We start from the raw sequence: 18,673 nt of genomic DNA on the forward strand, positions 1-18,673 counted from the left end.
TTTTTCTAATAATTTCCACGAAATGGGAAGAGTTACTTGTTTTCGTCTCTGAAAAGGTGATTTAAGTATGTTTCAATTTTAATAGATGTTATTTAGGGGTGACTCTAGGAAAAAACATTTCGAAAAACTATAAAGAGTTCCATCATATGGCATGTACGAGGGTTATTCAATAATTATTGTCCCTGACATCTGTCACTTTTCCACACAAGGCCCCTCACTGTAATGCACTTCTCCCACTTATGTTCTAGAGCACGAATACCAGTTTCAAAAAAAATCTTGATGGCCGTCGACAGTCTGCATAACATGCTCATCGTTTTGTTCCTCACAGGTGCTGCTTAAGCTTGGGGAACAAGTAAAAGTCACTTGGGGCAAGATCTGGAGAGTAGAGAGGGTACTCAAATATTTCAAACCGGCAGCAGTACTTTCCTGTGTAGCATCCCTCTGCGTTTCTCCTTGATTGCCTCCCTAACTTTTGGAATCAATTATGAATAATAGTAACCTGTAATGGTCTTTTTTTCTCTAGAGATAATCAATGAACAGTACGTCCTTACTATTCCAGAAAGTGTGGCCATAAGCTTGCCAGCTGTTTGCATTGTCTTGAATTTCTTGGATGATAGAGAATCGTGTTGCCGTCACTGCATACTTCGTTGCTTGGATTCTGGATCGTAATGGTGTACTCAGGTTCCGTCTGCGGTCACACCCTTGCAGGAAAACTACCTGGGTGTTCCTTAAGCCAAATTTGTCTTTGATCAATGGACTCGTTCACGCTTTTGACCAATGGTTAACATTCGTTCTACCCATCAGGCTGATACTTTATGCACCTCCAAGTGTTGGTGTAAAATTGTGTCTATTGAACCGAATGACAAACTAGTAATCTCAGCTTACCTCCGCATAGTAAGTCATCTGTCAGCCACTATCAGATCGTGAACCGTATTAATGTTTTCTGGTGTGCACACTGTCACTGGCGGTCCTGCACCTGATGCATGTTCACAGCTCTCTTCGTCGCACCGGAAGTCATGTTACCAGTTCTTGATGATTTGGTATGTAGAGATGCCACCACGCTAGTACATTCACCATGTCTTCACGAATCTCCTTGGGTGCTAATCCCTTCCTCTGAAGGTACTTAATGGCGGTTCTTTGTTCAAATTTTTCTATTTCTTCAATTGTCACGCACCTTGACTTGAACAACAAAGCAAAACATTAACATTATGCACAAGTTACCTGCACGCTAGTGACGTTTATTACGGTAATTCCGGCAGGTAACGACACCTATTAGTTGACTATTTATTATTAGGAATAACATGACACACCGAGACGTTTGTCATTTATAATTGCGATACTGCTCTTGTTCTTTTCTTTCTTCCTTTCTCCGAATATATGAGTATGTCAGTGTTTACTCTAATCTCTGAAAGAAAGTCTAATGTATCTGTTTTCGTTATTACAGTCGAGTAACGTTAGAAACACAGCTGTAGAAGGTCTGTGTAAATTGTTAATGGCGTCTCATATTTCGTCGTCAATTCTTGTCTCCCGCTTGATCCTGATGTGGTTCAATCCAACTACAGGTAAGAAGACAGTTTCAATATTTTGTTTATCGATATGTACAAATTATAATTTCGAAAGAATAACATTCTTGTATGTATGATTTATAATATTGGATATAATAGTACCCATTATCTCTTCCTAATAATGAATACAGAGTACACTATAGGGTTGAAAATGATAAATATTAATGGCTTACTTAAATTGCGTCTATACAATTAGCAATGCCAGCACTTATTATCAGGGCCCGGATCTTGTTGAAAAGTCAACTTTTTACTGTTACGCATAGGACAAGACAAGTTGAAATATAAACGCTGTTCATCAACTCTAGGTTCTAAAAATATGTCTTTTTAGGGTCAACATTTGGTCACCTTTTGACGTTTTGAAGTTTCAGGTCATTTTTTAATATTTTAAGGTAACTTTTAGATCACTTACGGTCTTTTTATTCTTTTTCTTCTGCATAAAGAAATCTTAAACTGAAGACTTTTACGGATTTGAAAAACACGAAGTTAAATGATCTCTTTTCCTGCTTCCTGACTTTTGGGGTGGAAAAACTGCTTTCCTAACAAGCTAATGAACACTAAACTGTAGCTGGTTGACGAGGGTTGGGGGTTGGTAGGTGGTCAAATAGATGTTTTCGGGTTGTTGACCACAAAGGATATGATCAGGCGAATAACTAAAAATAAATTAGAAGGCGTTCAAAGATTTTAAACTTCTTTTTATCTATTATTCTCGTGTATACAGTCTACACTTGCGAACTTTTATTCTTTAAGTGTACTTCCTAGTTTCAACTCGGGAGTGAATTGACACTTTCAGTACGTACAATACCGTACAATGGACTGAATTGAACCAGGGCCTAAAATTCAACGAAATCACAGCTCCACACTGGTAAAAATTTTATATAGTATAGAAAAACTAGTTTAGTCAGCATTTGTTTTGACACATAATCAGTGTTCTGTCCAGTACATGATGTTTACCTGCGACCAAAATATTATTATTATTATTATTATTATTATTATTATTATTATTATTATTATTATTATGTAGGAAAATTTTGGCATCCAGAGCAAACAAAATTAAAGGCACATTAGGATACATATTTAATCGTATTGTATTAAACCATAAAATACAGGAAACAAACCGGTAAAAAAATAGTCACACTGAAGAAAAAAGTGACTTTTTCTTACATAAGAATTTCACTGTCATTTTTTTCGTGAGCATCACGCTGTCTCAATCTGTTTTCTGCTTAAGCAAATACACCGTTATACCAGGGCTGTTCCTTTGACTTCCTACCAACTCTGGGTAAAATAAACTAGACGTAGCTGACGTTTGGCTCTACCAGATATAAGTATTTCACTATAAACATTGTAAATTCCGCATAATTCTATCATTGATATGGGATTGGGAACTGACAAATACTGTTCAACCTTATGAACTTATTGTGATTTACCAATTACCATATTATGGTCACCGTATTAAAGAGGTAAAACTGATTCAAAAGTTAAGCCCTGCCAATGCTGTCAAAACCCTCGCACAGCTCCCGTGACGTGCACATAGTCAAAAAGTAGCTTATTTCTTGCTTTTTTAAAGGGGGAAATGTGATTTTCTGTTTGACGACTTAGGAATCGGTTTTCACATTTGACAGGTATTACACTGTTTGCACAGTCAAAAATTCAGATTTTTAACTGTTATCATATAGATTTTAGTAATTTTTCACTTATGTGTTTTTGCACTCACATCGACATATCTTGTTTTCAGCCTGTAAAAGCACAGTAGTTGGCATTTCTTGAAGTAAAACCATTAAAAGCATGTAACAATATATATATTATAGGTTTATAAAAGCGATACAGGGGACTAGTCTACAGCATTCTATTTACTCCCTATTATCACTGCAGCATACACAAAACGATGGAAAGTAATGACGAAGAAACAGATGTTACGTTTCTTATATTAGTAGGCGTACCTATTTTCAGGGATCCCTCCACGTGGAGCGTCGTTTTCCGCAATTAACATCGCCGGGACGCCGCCCCGCACCTTACCCGCACTTAAAATTGCCGCGTTAAGACGTGAAAAAAATAAAAATACTCCGAGTTGGTGAAGTACTTCTCCACTGACAAGACCATGCACTCTTTTCCCCAACATGCCCAACTTGGCTCAAATTTACTGCGTTATAGGCTACTGCCTACTGTATCTGTTCATACTGTTGACTGTGAGCGCAATTTCTCAAAACCGGGTAATATTTAGTCAGTAGTGTGTGCCCACACTAAGAAATTCCTGAAGGGATCCCTGTATAATTTTACTGAGGCTTTGAACTCCAGTGTTCCATATAAAAATAAATAGACCTAATGTCCAACGCACAGGAACATGAAAATTGAATACCCTATGCTGCCTGTAGGCACAAAGTACCGTTAAATCAATTAGATGAGAACCATGTGTCAGGTGGCGTGTCTGCAGGTATAAAGACGAACTAAAGGAACATTGGCTTACCTTTTGTTTCTTTATTTCCTTCCTCTGTTCCATTTTCGTTATTGTTTCTAAAGTAATGAAATTACTTTACCAAAGACAACAATGCATCGTCACTAAACAGCGAACACTGATCTATCGACGCCAGTCGAAATACATTAACATACAAAATGACCACATTGGATACAAAAGACAAACTCTCACACGAAAACAACCCACAAAGAAGAACACGAAAAACACAAACATAATAAAATCACAGACAACAAAGAAGAACTCACACAAATAAAACAGCTCACACATGTTACAGAAGAACACAACAATAAAACCATACCACAAAGAATAACTAGAATATAAAAACAAAACAAAATAAACACCACACAACAAAAAACACAAAAATTAAATCAAAACACAGGTCAGCAAACAAGGAACATATATATATATATATATATATATATATATATATATATATATATATATATATATATATATATAACAATTAAAAAACGATAATAATAATAAAAAACATAATATAAAAAAATAATTAAATAAATAAAAAAAATACATATTAAAAAAATCCAAAGCTCTTAATTTCAAAGAAAAACATCAAAACATAAAAACAACCTCCATCCTTCCTCGATAGGCAAAACATTCCAGTAGCTAAATAACACCACACAAAACTCACCACTGACGAGACAAACGGGTCAGGACACCTGGCTCCCGTTCTGCGGGCTGTCGTTTCTATGGGACATGCTGGCTCACTGCACAAACTTTTCATTCAAACAAATAATGTACCTACACTGGACAAAGCAGCCTACGGCTGGACGTCCTTTCATCTCCACAGTGAGATGATAAACAGACTCTTTTGCTTGCTTGCTGCTATAGACAAAAGAATTAACCCGGACTGGCTAGGGAGATATTTTCCCCATGAAACTTATACGAACGGATAATCTTTCCTGGGTTATGACTGGTTGTTGAGAGTATACGGTGCTTCGGCTAATTTTTTGGCAGTTATTGATGTGTGTTATCTCTGGTAGTACATATTTCTATAACGGATTCAGAAGATCGTGTTATTTTTATCTACAAAACAACACATTTCATTATATCGGAAAAGTGTAATGTCCTATTGAAACAACAGATAAACGTGCAGTTAGTTGCATATTTTAAAACTATGTGAATGCAACCGAAAACGTTTGAAAACTAAATATAGTTAAAAAAAAAGTCATTTACCTCAAAATTGGCAATGGTTTTCCCTGCCATCTAGGAGACACCTATACGTATTAACTCTGGCTTAATGTCATATACTGGCAGTTATATGAAATTGAGTAACCCATTGCATAATGGATGTATTGAATCAGTAAGACTTAGTTTGACACACTAAACGCGTTTAAATGCATAATCCGAGAAAAGTAAGGTTTCACATTAATACCACTCCACACTTTAAGAACTATAGTTCCACACTCCTTTCCTACAGTTCCACAAAGTGTGGAGTATTCCACTCAATTTTAGGCCCTGAATTGAACACAACATTTGATCAATGGGCTGCAACTAACTGAAACAAAACTTTTGAAAATGACTGAGAAATGATAGTTAAAATCCAATAGATATTCAAAAAAAAAAAAAAAAAAAAAATCTATGTTTAACGAAGTAAACGTTTTAAAATACGCAAGTTTTAAGGTCAATTTTTGTGAATTTAGGGTCATTTTACAGAAATTTTAGTGTCATTTTATAGGTCACTTTTTAGAAAAGTTTAGGTCAACAAGATCCGGGCCCTGCTTATTACTGTGAGCAATATTTTACTTTCTTCTTCCATATCTTTCATACAGAATTCGTCTGAACTGGAAACTGGAAATGAAGTTCCTGTTTTCATGCACGAATCGAGTTTTCGAAAAGCGCCATCCCTAGTTGAATTTACATGGTAAACTAATGAAATTTGAATAGTCAGGTTTAAGAAGGGACTAATTCTAACAACCAAAATGTAAAGAAATTGAAAAACACTGTATAAGTGGTAGAGATTTCATTCAATAACCACCAAGTTTGTACTGGGTCTTGCGAACTATGCAATATACCACTCGTGTGTAGAGCGAGGCTTGGAGACAGTGTAGAGTACGAAAAGTCATTTTGCCACTTTATGGTCTTTACTTCCTTCTTAAATCTGACGATTCAATTTATTTATCATGAATTGAAAATCTTTGCGTTTATGTTTTAAACTAGTTAGACTTGGAAATTTTCGTTATTATAATAGTATATTGAGAGTGTAGTAGTAATTAAGTATTTAAAGCCGTGAAAAAGTACAAAAAGGTGGATACTATTAAACAATATTCTAAATAATTGTTTTTAAAGATTTAAATGTACTTCGCTAAATTTGGTTTACGTACGAAATGTTGTTGACAAATACTGACTATATAATTTCGATATAATTTTGTCGTATGTGATTTGCAAGTTTATTCCTATGGAAGTTAATCAAAAGTATTTTAATAATTTTGCATTAAAACAACGAGTTTCTTGGTATGTTAGATACCTGAATTTTGGGATAAATCTAAGTTCACTTACATATATAAAATTATTATTCTTTGCAATGTAAGATTGTGATGTACTAATGTAATAACACTTTACATTACAGAAGACGATCCGTTTCTTCGGCAGATACTAGGTTTATTCTTCCCAATATTCGCTTCTTGTAGTGCGTCTGGTCAAGAGCTCCTGGAGCAGGCATTTTTGCCAACACTAAGGACTTTGTTCCAAGCTCCATATACAAGTCCACTAATGGAAGTTGACCCTGCATATGTAGCTCGATTTCTTCTGGAGATAACTCGTCCTGGTGTTCAATCAGATGCCCTGAATCAGGTAGGTGAGATAGATCCATCTTAAAATTATTGACTTCTAAGGTACGCTTACATATTAGTAAAGGATTTTACTCATAATTTTTCAGTTAATTGGAAAGTGAATTATTTTACAGTACATTTCCTTAATACTTTGACAATTATACATAACACATGAGCTAAAATAATCGTTTTCAGGTATTATTAGGATTGCAGTGATTCAATGGCAGTCGTCATATTGATGAGCAACTTATATTCTAAGTCCGTAGCCTTTGTGTTGGACAGGGATGTATGCGTAGATTTTGCCGTTTTATTATCAATGGGGCCGTGCACAGCAGAAGCAAGCGAAGGATTTTAAGGGTGGGAGTTGAGATGAATTCACCCCATGTTCTTGAGTGATTTTAACTTCCAGCTAATATGAATGATTCTGAAGCTTCACGTATAAAATTTGCCATTCTCAAAAGCTATGTATAATATATACAGGGTGACATAGGGAGAGTGAACTTATTTTTAAATGAACATTATATAAATATACACTTAACTTTACTCCTTTAGTTTGAATAGATGTGGGAAGGAATGCTGTTTGTGTTACGTAGAAAAAAATCTGGAAGATAATGACTTATTCGTAATGCAGTTCTAAAGTCAAGGAATAAAGCTATCCCATACCCGTTCCAATATCTCCTATGTGATCTGGTGCACCTCTCTACGAATAGCTGTTTTCAGTTGATCTAGTGAACTGGAGTTATTGACGAACTCGAAGAAACAAACTGAGGGCGGGTCACCGAAGCGACCAAGGCACATCTTCGAACTTTGAAATCAAATAACCCAAGAAATAATTCCCGTGAGATTTCAAGGAATGACTGACAATGTAGACTGTAGCACCATCTTGTTGGACCACACATTTTATTCCAAGTTTCCAAGTATAATAGTTCTAGCAGAAGAAATATATTTATCATGTGCATGTAACGCTCGGAGGGCTCTGTAATGTAACATTTGGATATCACACACCACACTGTCATATGGGGTGAATGCAAAGGTTATTTATGCAGTTAGTCTTGGATTTACCGGTCTCCAGTACAAACCGGTTTAGGTGAAAATGCGCCCCTAACTTATATAGCGCCTCGTTATGTGAACTCATAAAGATCGTTTAGATTCATCGTGAAGAACTTTCGTCTGTATAACCAAATCTATCCGCTGCCCATATTATGTTGCGAGTAATTGATGCACACAGTCTTATATGGATGGAACTTAAGGTGGATTTTTAAAATTCATCTAACCGATTCCCGCCCCAAACGCAATGTTAATGAGTGGCGTCGAACTAAACGTCGAGGAATATGGAGAAGTTCTGCGCTTACTCGCTCAGATTCCCTGGTATTCTCACCATACGTTCAGCACCTGGTGGTGTTTTTAGAGTTGCTTGTGGCTCGAAGCTATTTAACCCATAGTTTTGCGTATCGGAACTGCTCCATGCTGCCCTATGTTGAAGTGCCAGCGGAGCTGCAACCACTGAGTCGCCATTTCCAACATAGGCATCGTACGTGAGCACGTGGTGTTCCACCGACCACTACTCCATGGTAACTGAAATATATGGCATTAGTTCACACACATTTTACAATAAAAATAATCAAGTTTGGTATTAACTGTGTAATGTTCATTCAAACGGAACACTCCATGTCATCTTGTGTAAAGTTTGGTAAGAATGTTACTTCATCCTCTTATTCTAGGCTGTTTTCAATCATATGCTATAGGAGTAATTGGTAATCTTAAAGAGAACAAAGACGTTAAGTAATTTTAAGTTCTAGAGGAAAGTAGTTTTGTTATCAAGCTGTATATATGTACAAGCTACTAAAAGCTGTGTATATGTACAAGCTATTAAGTTATGTTTGATTCTCTTACCTTTGGCAGATTTCAACCTTAAGCAGTAGAATTGAAAGAATACGGTATACACATCAAGTTACATCAAAATCGTGTAATTTCTGTATAATTGTCGTGGAACACACACCATGGTAGAAAACTCGTTTTACTTAGTTACCTTGTAATAAATTTGGGCTTGTCATTTTTCCCTAGTCTAAATTACACAATCGCAGAATTAAAAGCTATGATTGCAGTTCTAGGTATTGCTTCTCGCTGCAAGATCTGCTGTAATCCATGTTGTAATAAGGCAATTATTAATTTGTCAAGAGTATGCAGTACGGTATGTCATATAACGTTTATTCGTACTAAAATATATTTAGTACTAGCAGCGTTCACCCCGCTTCGCTGCGGTCACCCCGGAACGCAATAAACTTTGTTACTTAGATAATTTTTACCATAGTAGATTGCAGTAAATGTTAACATTATATCGCCTGTCATTTATGTTAACCCGCCGAGTGACACGGTCATGCGGGTTGCATATAAATACGTTTATTTTTACCTATGATGAACTAACAAAGGATTTGTACGTTATGGACACTTGAATGGTCAATTATCTCAAGACACTGGTAATTGAAAATTAAAGTGATATGATAAAAACCATCTAGGGTCCAAATCCTAATAACCCCCCAAAAATGAAATAAATTGGTTCAGCCGTATTAGCGTGATGAGGTAACAAAGGATTTGTGCGTTCTCTTTTATATATATAGATTTAAATGTATGTTAGCTTCACAAAGACTTTGTGATTTTGTACTTTACTGTGTCCTAGTGGTGCTTGATTTAAATGTCCTAGTGGTAATGAAAATGAAATGAGTTGTAAGTTTCTGTCTACAATATTGCTATATTTTAAACGAAGTTATATTTTCTAGGGAACTCATGTTCACAACAACATAGCAATTGCGTTGTGCAACGAAGTTCTTTCTGATCCAGATGATTTTCACATAAAAGAGCTCGTAAAGATCCTAACGTATGTTGAATTAAATCCTGAGGACCAAAGTGAACTGAGGACTTTGCTGACTTTGACGAAGAAAATGTTACAGGTACCAGATTTTTTTTTTTAAAGCATAACATATTTTAATTCTAGTATTGTTTCATTTGTTTGTCAAAGCCCTTCAAGAATAGTCAAAAAATTGAATAATTGTACATTGAAAATAATTTAAATTTTTATGACACTTATTTATTGCGACAAATACAAGAGAGACAGTAGTATAAAATAGGAACACATCCCTTCAGTCGTATAATTTGAAGTTTACATTGATGAAACTACAATGTTATTTTTTGCCTCATTGTGGACATCATCGTTGAACGGAGAAAGTCAAGAATAAACCAAATGAAAAAAGAAAAAATATATGTACGCTCTGTACAAATTAAACATCGTAAACGTCTTTCAAACAGCATAACGTTAATTTCTTAAAAAACGTGTCTTATTCGATGAAGGGGATCATCGGTCTTGAGTGATACAAATCTTAGTTGAATGGGTTTCGTTGGTAACGCAAACAAACACAACTCAGGATCAACAAAATAAAACCCCTTTTATCAAAACATTTTAGGAACAATAAACATGAAATTCATGTGCTTGTGATTTCTCTACGGTACATTTTTAATCGTGTTGTTGCGTTACTTTTGTATTTTATGTTACCAATGTTATTCGCAGTGGGGCAAATGAAATGTCATAGCTTCAATAAAAGAGACTTTAAACTGCGGGAATAATAACATATTTAATTATAGTTATGATATTGTATGAATTGTTTTTCTTGACAATTAAAGTTATTTTGAGATAAGATTATTTTATGTAAAATAGTATTACTGTCTTATTGATTTCCTTACAAGTGTCATCTTTTCCATATCAGTTCAAGAAATGTTAATTTTAAGTCAAAACTAATCTCAGTATATAACCTATTTTTGATAACATTCAAGAAATCAATGGCGAGAGATCTAAGTTAAAAGCTATGTTATTAATGCTAAAATGGTCACATTACAAAAGTGCGTAACTCGATTTTTAGAACTTTTCACTATTTAAGTTTTTATATCTCTCTTCGATATGATATATTGCAAACGGCGTTATTTTACATCAGAATTTGGAATAACAGAATAATATTTTGAGTTATACCCATTTGTGATGTGACTGAGAAAATAGTCATTCTCATATTTCTGTGAAATCGTATGATTGTTAAATATACTTGATTGACATGACATGTTTATGTGTTCAACATTAAGATCATCAAACCTTTTAATGTTTTGATTTTATATAATTTTTATTTTTTCATTTGAAGGAGGTGAAGGAAAATGCTTGCTTATCATACATCAGGAAGTTCCATGCAAGTGTACTTCAGCATTTGGGTGAAGCTGCAACGCCAGGTCCAAGACAATCGTTAGCTACTACTACCACCGCAGCATCAGTAGAAAACACTTACAAGAGCTTTAATACAACAATGGGTAGCCGGCGAAGGCAACTCTTTAGTAATTCTCAATCTTCCCTTGTGGAGTCTGATACAGAGGTAAATTAGGTTTTTTGTTATTTCCATCATTAGGAACTCACTGTTACAAATCGGAAAGTTTCCGTTTTCTACGATTTGTGGGAAATACCTTTCATCCTGTTGTATATTATCAGTAGTGGTCCATTGACTGCAGTTTAAGAGGGACTTGTCCTGGGACTCATCAGTGAAGAGTACGCACCTATTGTTTTTGGTGGGTTTTCTCACGGTGGGGAAGAAATCATGTAAAGCGGTCCTGGCAGTATTGTGGCGAATGGAATGCCTCTAGGGGTCGCGTTGCATAAAATGGCACCTCGTGTGGTCATCGATACAAAGTTGGTCGGGAGACAGGAGTCCCAGAGGCCGTTGCGAGGTCTTGAGCTAATACAGATACAGGACTGGTTGGATGTCGTCTAGCATTTAATACCAGATAGTGGTCCTCCTGCTGGATTATGGTACGTAGGAAACCTGTCTATCATTACCTTCGAATGTCTTTGCCCTCCTGGAATCATATCCAGTCACAGAATTACACTATGAGCTACATTCAGCTTGACACCCACAGCTCGTTGACTTTGCCCCATTTCTAGTCTTCCGATGATATGGCCACACGTAATGTTGTCCACGTGTCTTTTTTGTGCCGCTCTGTATTCTTCCTATGCATTTGATGCATTTTGAAATATATGATTGCCCTCCTCACGTTTTGAAATAAAGAGATCAACGAGCTGCTGATTGGAAAATAATAATAATAAAGTTGTGAAATGTGTAAACTTTTGATAATTCGTGAAATGCGTAATGGCGTTCGTTCCATAATAAGAAAAATGTAAGAGGTCATTACATCTCAAACGCTCCTAAGTAGTCCATCGCTCCTTTATGTTTCAGGTCCCCTTTAGAAACGAAAACGCCCACATTGAGAAGCACTGCTTTAGAGTAATGATTGACCAATTTAAAATGCACTTCGGGCCAAGAGAGATTAAGAACCATACTTGGGAGGCATTTTCCACTGAGGCGATGATTCGCTGGTAGTTTTGGGTTATATCTCAAACCATACTGAGTACTGTCATCTTAGTGTTGTAATGAAGAGCTTCATAATGATCTACTTGAGTATCTATTTCAGTATTCATTTCACCTTTGTGAAGTGGCCTGTTCAACATCAATGTTTAGGTTTACATTTTATTTATTTATTTATTTATTCATTCATTCATTCATTCATTCATTCATTCATTCATTCATTCATTCATTCATTCATTCATTCATTCATTCATTCATTCATTCATTCATTCATTCATTCATTCATTCATTCATTCATTCATTCATTCATTCATTCATTCATTCATGCATGCATGCATGCAATCAATCAATCAATCAATCAATCAATCAATCAATCAATCAATCAATCAATCAATCAATCAATCAATCAATCAATCAATCAATCAATCAATCAAAAGCCATGCATGAGCTTTCACACTCACCCATATTACTCCATTCAGCTAACTGAGGTGTACCATTGATATTTGATTGGTAGTTGCATATAATTAATAGACACTTATAATTGCTCAGTTACTCAGCAAGTAAAAATGTGAAGAGTTCATAGCTCTTTGTTTCATAATAAAGTCTTTGTTAGAGTAATACAGAAACTTAATTGTAAAATTTATTCTAGTATTCTTTTAATTTAATTAGAGAAAATAGACGAGGGAAAATTGCCAGTTGTATAATTCTATGTGATATAATGTTTTGGTTTTGTTTCAGAATCCTTCCACTCTAAGTGCCGTATTCGCCACATTACAAGACAATGATAAAGAAATAACTCTCGTTCCAACACCTCAACCTAGGATTTCTAGTTCACCGCACATTACGCAACAAAGGTAGTTTCATTGTTATTATTATAAAATGTTAAATATTAAAGATGCATATGTGTCTTTCTGTGTCAATGTTACAACAATAGAGTTAGCGTTGAACCTTGTAAGAATCAATCGTGTGTATTCTGTAGATTGTGTTGAAATCCAGATACTTCCTATATTACGTGGCATGAATAAACTAGAGGTTTCTGTATTTTGTGCCATGTTTCTCAGTTTACATTAACGGGTCGCGAGTTATTGCTTAAAGAATCATTTGAAGAGCTATTCTTGTGGATATAAAGGAAGATTAATTGTTTCAGTTTTACTTACATTACAGTGTATTGATTTTATTAGTATTTAAGTTAATTTTGCTCTAGTTTTCTTGCTGCTGGTTGAGAAATTTAACTTACGTAATATGCAAATTGCTTGTCTATTATGTTAAAGAATATTATATCGCCAGCACTATAGCTTTTTTGTTTTATTTTGTTTGTTCTCATCCAACTTCAATCCCTGGATGGTATTTTCGTCTCCAGCATTCTCTGTATGTCCTTTTTAAAGGTATTGTGAGTGTAAAGAACTGATTTTGTTTTTCATTAAGCTGTTGTTCTTGCGACTTGGTTTCAGCGTGGTGCTGACAAGATATTAATGTCATTTCATTATTTGTAAAGTTTTAGTGTTTGAACTACCTACAATTACATTTTTCCTATACCTTCTTAGTTTTAATCAATCAAAGAAGTAATAGTGAAAAGAATGTCGGGATTTCCATGGATTTGCCCGTTTCGTCTCCCCATTTTAAATTTATTTTGAATTGTCTTCCGGAACTAGTTCAATTTACTGATACTTGTGGTTTCAATATTGATTTTCTTAGAGCAAAAGCTGTAATCAAATAGCAAGAAGAAATTTTTGCAATCGATTCAGCGTTCCAGGAACTTGTTATATGGTCTGCGATTGTTGTCCTCTTCTGCGTAGTTCATTGATGTCAGTAATATTTTGTTCTATTTTATTTTGTTGCTTTACAGGATTCTGGCATTAAAGAAAGCACATAACATTGTCCACACACCGAAGTTACTTTTGGAAAAAGTTGTTGTATCAGAGACTACAGAGTAAGTGCTTTTTCGTACTACTATATAGTTGACACAGTACCACACACGCTTATTGTAAAATTTCAATTTTCCACCTCATGATGCCATGTTCACATGTTCAGTCCGCAGTAAAAATCCTGCAACATAATCATGTAAGTTTATTGTGAAACGACGAAGTCTTTTGCTCCAAAAATAAGTGTGCAGGGGAGGACGTCGAGGTTTCTCCTGGCGTGATTCGTGCCACTTAGACGTTATGTAAATTCCCTGCGCTGTTAGGCGTAGTTTCACAATAAACTTACATGCTCATGTTGCAGGTTTTTTGCTGAAGACTGTACAATAGTTGTCGAATTTCACATTCCAAGGTTATTGGTTTACTTATTATTTACTGGTTTAAAGTGATGTTTGAATGCACAATCACCCTAAATATATTGCCCACTTTTCCTTCAGAAGGTTTGTGTTCTCATCCAGACGAAACATGAAGTTATTATTTTGTAAAGGTTACAAAATATTAAAGTATTGACCGAGAATTGAACCCCTTAGTTTTTTATTTAATTAAAATTCTAGATTAGTTCCAAGGAGTATGTGCGTCATAGAAATATGTTTGTCAATAAACAATAGATACAATCTACTCTTTTAAAAGATTTTCTACATGTATAGTAGTAAGTAAACTATCTCTTTTTAACAGGATAAAAACTATCAATTTATTATTGGCAACGAACGATGTACTTTTTAGCTCCATAAAAAAATCCTTTTTCTCGAAAACTACACATAAGAATTTGCCCGCAGCACGTCATTTCTACCTCGATGTCATCTATCGATCGATATATATAACGAAAGAAATATAAGTATATATATATAAAAACTAGGACTCACCGCAGACCAAAATATTTCTTTAGCGAATCGGAATCCCAGTTTCCACCATCAGCTTAAAACCGTTTGAAGTGAATTTAAAACATGGAAAAGAAATATAGGTAAAAAAAGGAATAAAGCATATGAAGCACACAACTTCTAGTCAAATAAAGGTCCACACATGTTATTGGCTATCAACTGTTCACTGTTTTTGTGTTTCCTTCCAACCAGCGGAAATATGTTTGAGAGTATACACCTTTTTTTATCACGTATTTCCGCCGGTTGGAAGGAAACACAAAAACAGTGATCAGTGAATGGGTAATAACATGTGTTTGACTAGAAGTTGTGTGCTTCTTATTCTATATTTCTTTTTAACCTTCTTTACCCGTCCATATTTCTTTTCCTTGTTTTAAATTCACTTCGAGCTGTTCTAAGCTGATGATAGAAACTGGGATTTCCAAAAGCGCTACTTCCACGAATACTTTGGTCTGCAGTGAGTACTAACTTTTTACATACCTTTCTTTCTAAATATAATCACCGCTCGCAATACACAGTGATGTATCAACTGTACCCAATATTATATAAAGGTAACTAAGAGAGTTCTGTCGCATTTTTTGGAAGTCTGTGTTTCATTGGCCCTCACACCGTGAGTTGAATGCGAATGGAGATAAGGCAAAGGTTAGTTGTTGGTGTGGGTATATCCAACTGCCTGGTTGTGGCAATTCAGTTACACCGTCAACTTGGTTAAGGACAGAGTGAACATGGGATCTCCACAGAGCGTCGTAAGAGACTGTATACTGCACAAGTACAAACAGGGGTCAAACGACGCTGCAGCGGGGGAAGATATGTCAGGCCTTTTGTGAGGGTGTCGTGACTACGCGAACAGTGCAACTGTGATTTAACAAGTTTAAGGACGGTGACGAAACACTCGAAGACATGCCACGTGGTGGAAGACCAACACATGTACCAAGTGCAGATCTTCAGGCAGCAATTGAGGCGAACAGTGGCCAGACATGTAAGAAACTCTGACTACAATTCAGTGTGAGTGGGGAAACCATTCGGTAGCACTTCCATCAACTTGGGAAGCACTACAAGTTGGACCGATGGGTCCCACGTGATTTGACTCCGGGTCAGAAGGCAGCACGAACAGGCACCTGTGTTTCTTTGCTTTCTCCTCTGAGGCAGGAGCTATTTCTGGACAGGATGTTGACATGTGATGAGAAGTGGGTTCTGTACGAAGCTCCACGGCGCCGTCATCATTGGTTAGCGTCCAGCTACCAGCTGGTCAGAGCACCAATGCAACTGTGTACTGTCAGCTGTTTAGCCGTGTTCAAGAAAAACTCAACTCTAGAGCCAGAACTTCTGAATCGCAAAGGAGGTCCTTCTGTTACAGGACAACGCTAAGCCCGACGTGGCCAAGATGACCCGGAACACCATTCTGCGCCTTGGATGGGGAAACACTATTGCATCCAGCATACTTCGCAGCCATTGCACCGTCCGATTATCACCTGTTTCATTTCTTGGACAATCACTTTAGAGGACGCCAGTTCAAATCTCTAGTAGAGGTGCAAAATGCACTTGATACTTTCTTCACTTCACAGCCCACCAAGTTCTACCGTGATGGAACCCATGGCCTTTCACAACGTTGGCAGAAGGTGACATATCGATGTCCTAAGGCTATAAATGAAAAAGCTAAAGAACTTTCTTGATTACCTTTATAGTTAAATAGAATTAAAAGTTTTATCGTTAATTATAATTTTGGGTCATATATTTTTAACCATACTTTGTACTGTCGTTTTGCTAGTGTCATAATGAAAGGTTTAATGAGTTTATACTTAAATATTACTTTCATCTTAATAGATGGCGTGCTTATCGTACAGTATAAATCTTTCACTTGCAAAAAAAATTCATTTTTCGCTGTATTCTCGAAAACTACGCATGAGGATGTACACTCACCCGTAGAATTTTGTTCAACTCAATCAAATGTGTAGATTGGAGTATGTCTCATCTTTGAACTTGTCTTTTCGTTAAACGCGGGTAATTGGCAGAATTTTTTTTTATGAGAGATAAGAGACAAAATGTAATAAAGAGAATGTAAGTATAAAAGTTGAATATTAAGGAAATTTTAATGTTATTGATTTAACGTGCTAAATAATAATGTTGGGCTTGAATAAGAGACTTTTGAAGTTTTTATTTTAACATCTCATAATTATACTCTGAGGTTAAGGGAGACACTGATGGTGATAGTAAGCGAAATGGTGGAATGAAGAAAGTTGTGGAAATGGGAGACCGCCGAGACAACCCATGTCATCTACCACAAAGCCCACTTAACGGGAGCTATGATCGAATCAGGCGTCCTACAACTAAGTCACCGCAGTCCTACACGGAATTTTAAAATATTCAGAAAAAGCAATATATAATGGTACTTACATTCATTTATGTCGGTTATAGTAGGCTTTGACGGCTGATTTACATTAATACTTGCATCATCATAGATTAAGTACAAGTTTTTGAAGTCAAAGAATAGATGACTGAACTTTTTGTTAATGAAATGTTGCTATATGTTTTCTTTATTTCCGGTGTGGAAATTTAACATCTTTGTTTGGTAAAATAAAATAAGTTTTGGGTTTGTCTCAATAATTTAAATTAGGTTTTAGAAGAATCCTACCTTAATATATTCAATTTAGACAGGTTTGTATTTGTGTTAACCTTAAAATATTTATATGAATTTTTAAATATTTACAAATTATAATAATTTTTCGGCTTTATTTTTGGTATATTACAATATTCCGTTAAATAACATTTGTTCAGTACTGAATATATATAAAATTTTACGTGTTTGAGACTATACATTTATTAACGTCTATAACTTTATAGATCAGAGAGTGAGAATAATGAAGAAGAAGAAGAAGAAACAGAGGAGGAATCGGATTCTTCAGATATGATCATCGAGGATTCTCAGGATGAACAGCCTACTTTAACCACAACTATCCTCCGAAGAAATAGAGTATCTTTCGCCGACGTACTAAGTTCTAAACCGCAGCAGTAAGTGTATTTTATTTATTTTTTAAGTTAACGATCAGAGGTCTTGCGTTAGAAAGTGGCGTCTGATTTATATCTTTCAAAGACAACTTCTTTACGCCTATAACTCGTTCGGTTACTATTATCTTTAATCGAATTAAAAGTTTGAATTTGTCTTTATCATAAAGCTTAGAATCTATTTACAATGTTTACATTGTAGATTAGTAATTCGGATAGCAGACCAATAGTGCTGACCGAGAATATGCAGTATACAGGGTTAAGAGGTAATTGCATAAAGTGACGAATGTAAAAGTCAGAGTGAAAAAACTGTAACAATTCACTCATTTGAATATTTCAGAATGTTCTGGTATGAGAACAGTTTGTTGTTCCCATACCAGAATCCAATTGCCAGACCTATATAGCGAGTGCGATAATTCTGGATGTTTCCGCTGACCTGCAAGTCTACGGGCACGCACTGATATTACCTTTTCATTCACCTCTACTGCAATCTTTCCCAATAGACTGAAATAGTGTGACGTCACATCCTTTTAGTTGCCATGGCGATCGCCATTTTATTTTCTAAACAACGAGTAGCTCAAATACCTAAAGGGTCTAAATGCAAAACGAAAATAGTGATGTAATATTTCTGAATTGCAAACATTATACTGAATAAAATATTT

General features: G+C 35.5%; 1 protein-coding gene across 1 annotated transcript in view; it reads left to right on the forward strand.

The window, feature by feature from the left end:
• LOC145667088 (condensin complex subunit 3-like) overlaps window positions 1–18,673 on the forward strand; it is a 151,880-nt gene that overhangs the window by 70,543 nt on the left and 62,664 nt on the right. The window contains exons 16-22 of the mRNA XM_081734805.1: window positions 1,445–1,562; window positions 6,623–6,846; window positions 9,602–9,772; window positions 11,006–11,230; window positions 12,953–13,068; window positions 14,061–14,144; window positions 17,850–18,017. Coding sequence (XP_081590931.1) covers window positions 1,445–1,562; window positions 6,623–6,846; window positions 9,602–9,772; window positions 11,006–11,230; window positions 12,953–13,068; window positions 14,061–14,144; window positions 17,850–18,017 — 1,106 coding nt within the window. The remainder of the gene's footprint in view (window positions 1–1,444; window positions 1,563–6,622; window positions 6,847–9,601; window positions 9,773–11,005; window positions 11,231–12,952; window positions 13,069–14,060; window positions 14,145–17,849; window positions 18,018–18,673) is intronic.

The sequence above is a fragment of the Thermobia domestica genome, chromosome 12 (assembly GCF_964235325.1).
Source record: "Thermobia domestica chromosome 12, izTheDome1.hap1.1, whole genome shotgun sequence".
NCBI classification, from domain to species: domain Eukaryota; kingdom Metazoa; phylum Arthropoda; class Insecta; order Zygentoma; family Lepismatidae; genus Thermobia; species Thermobia domestica.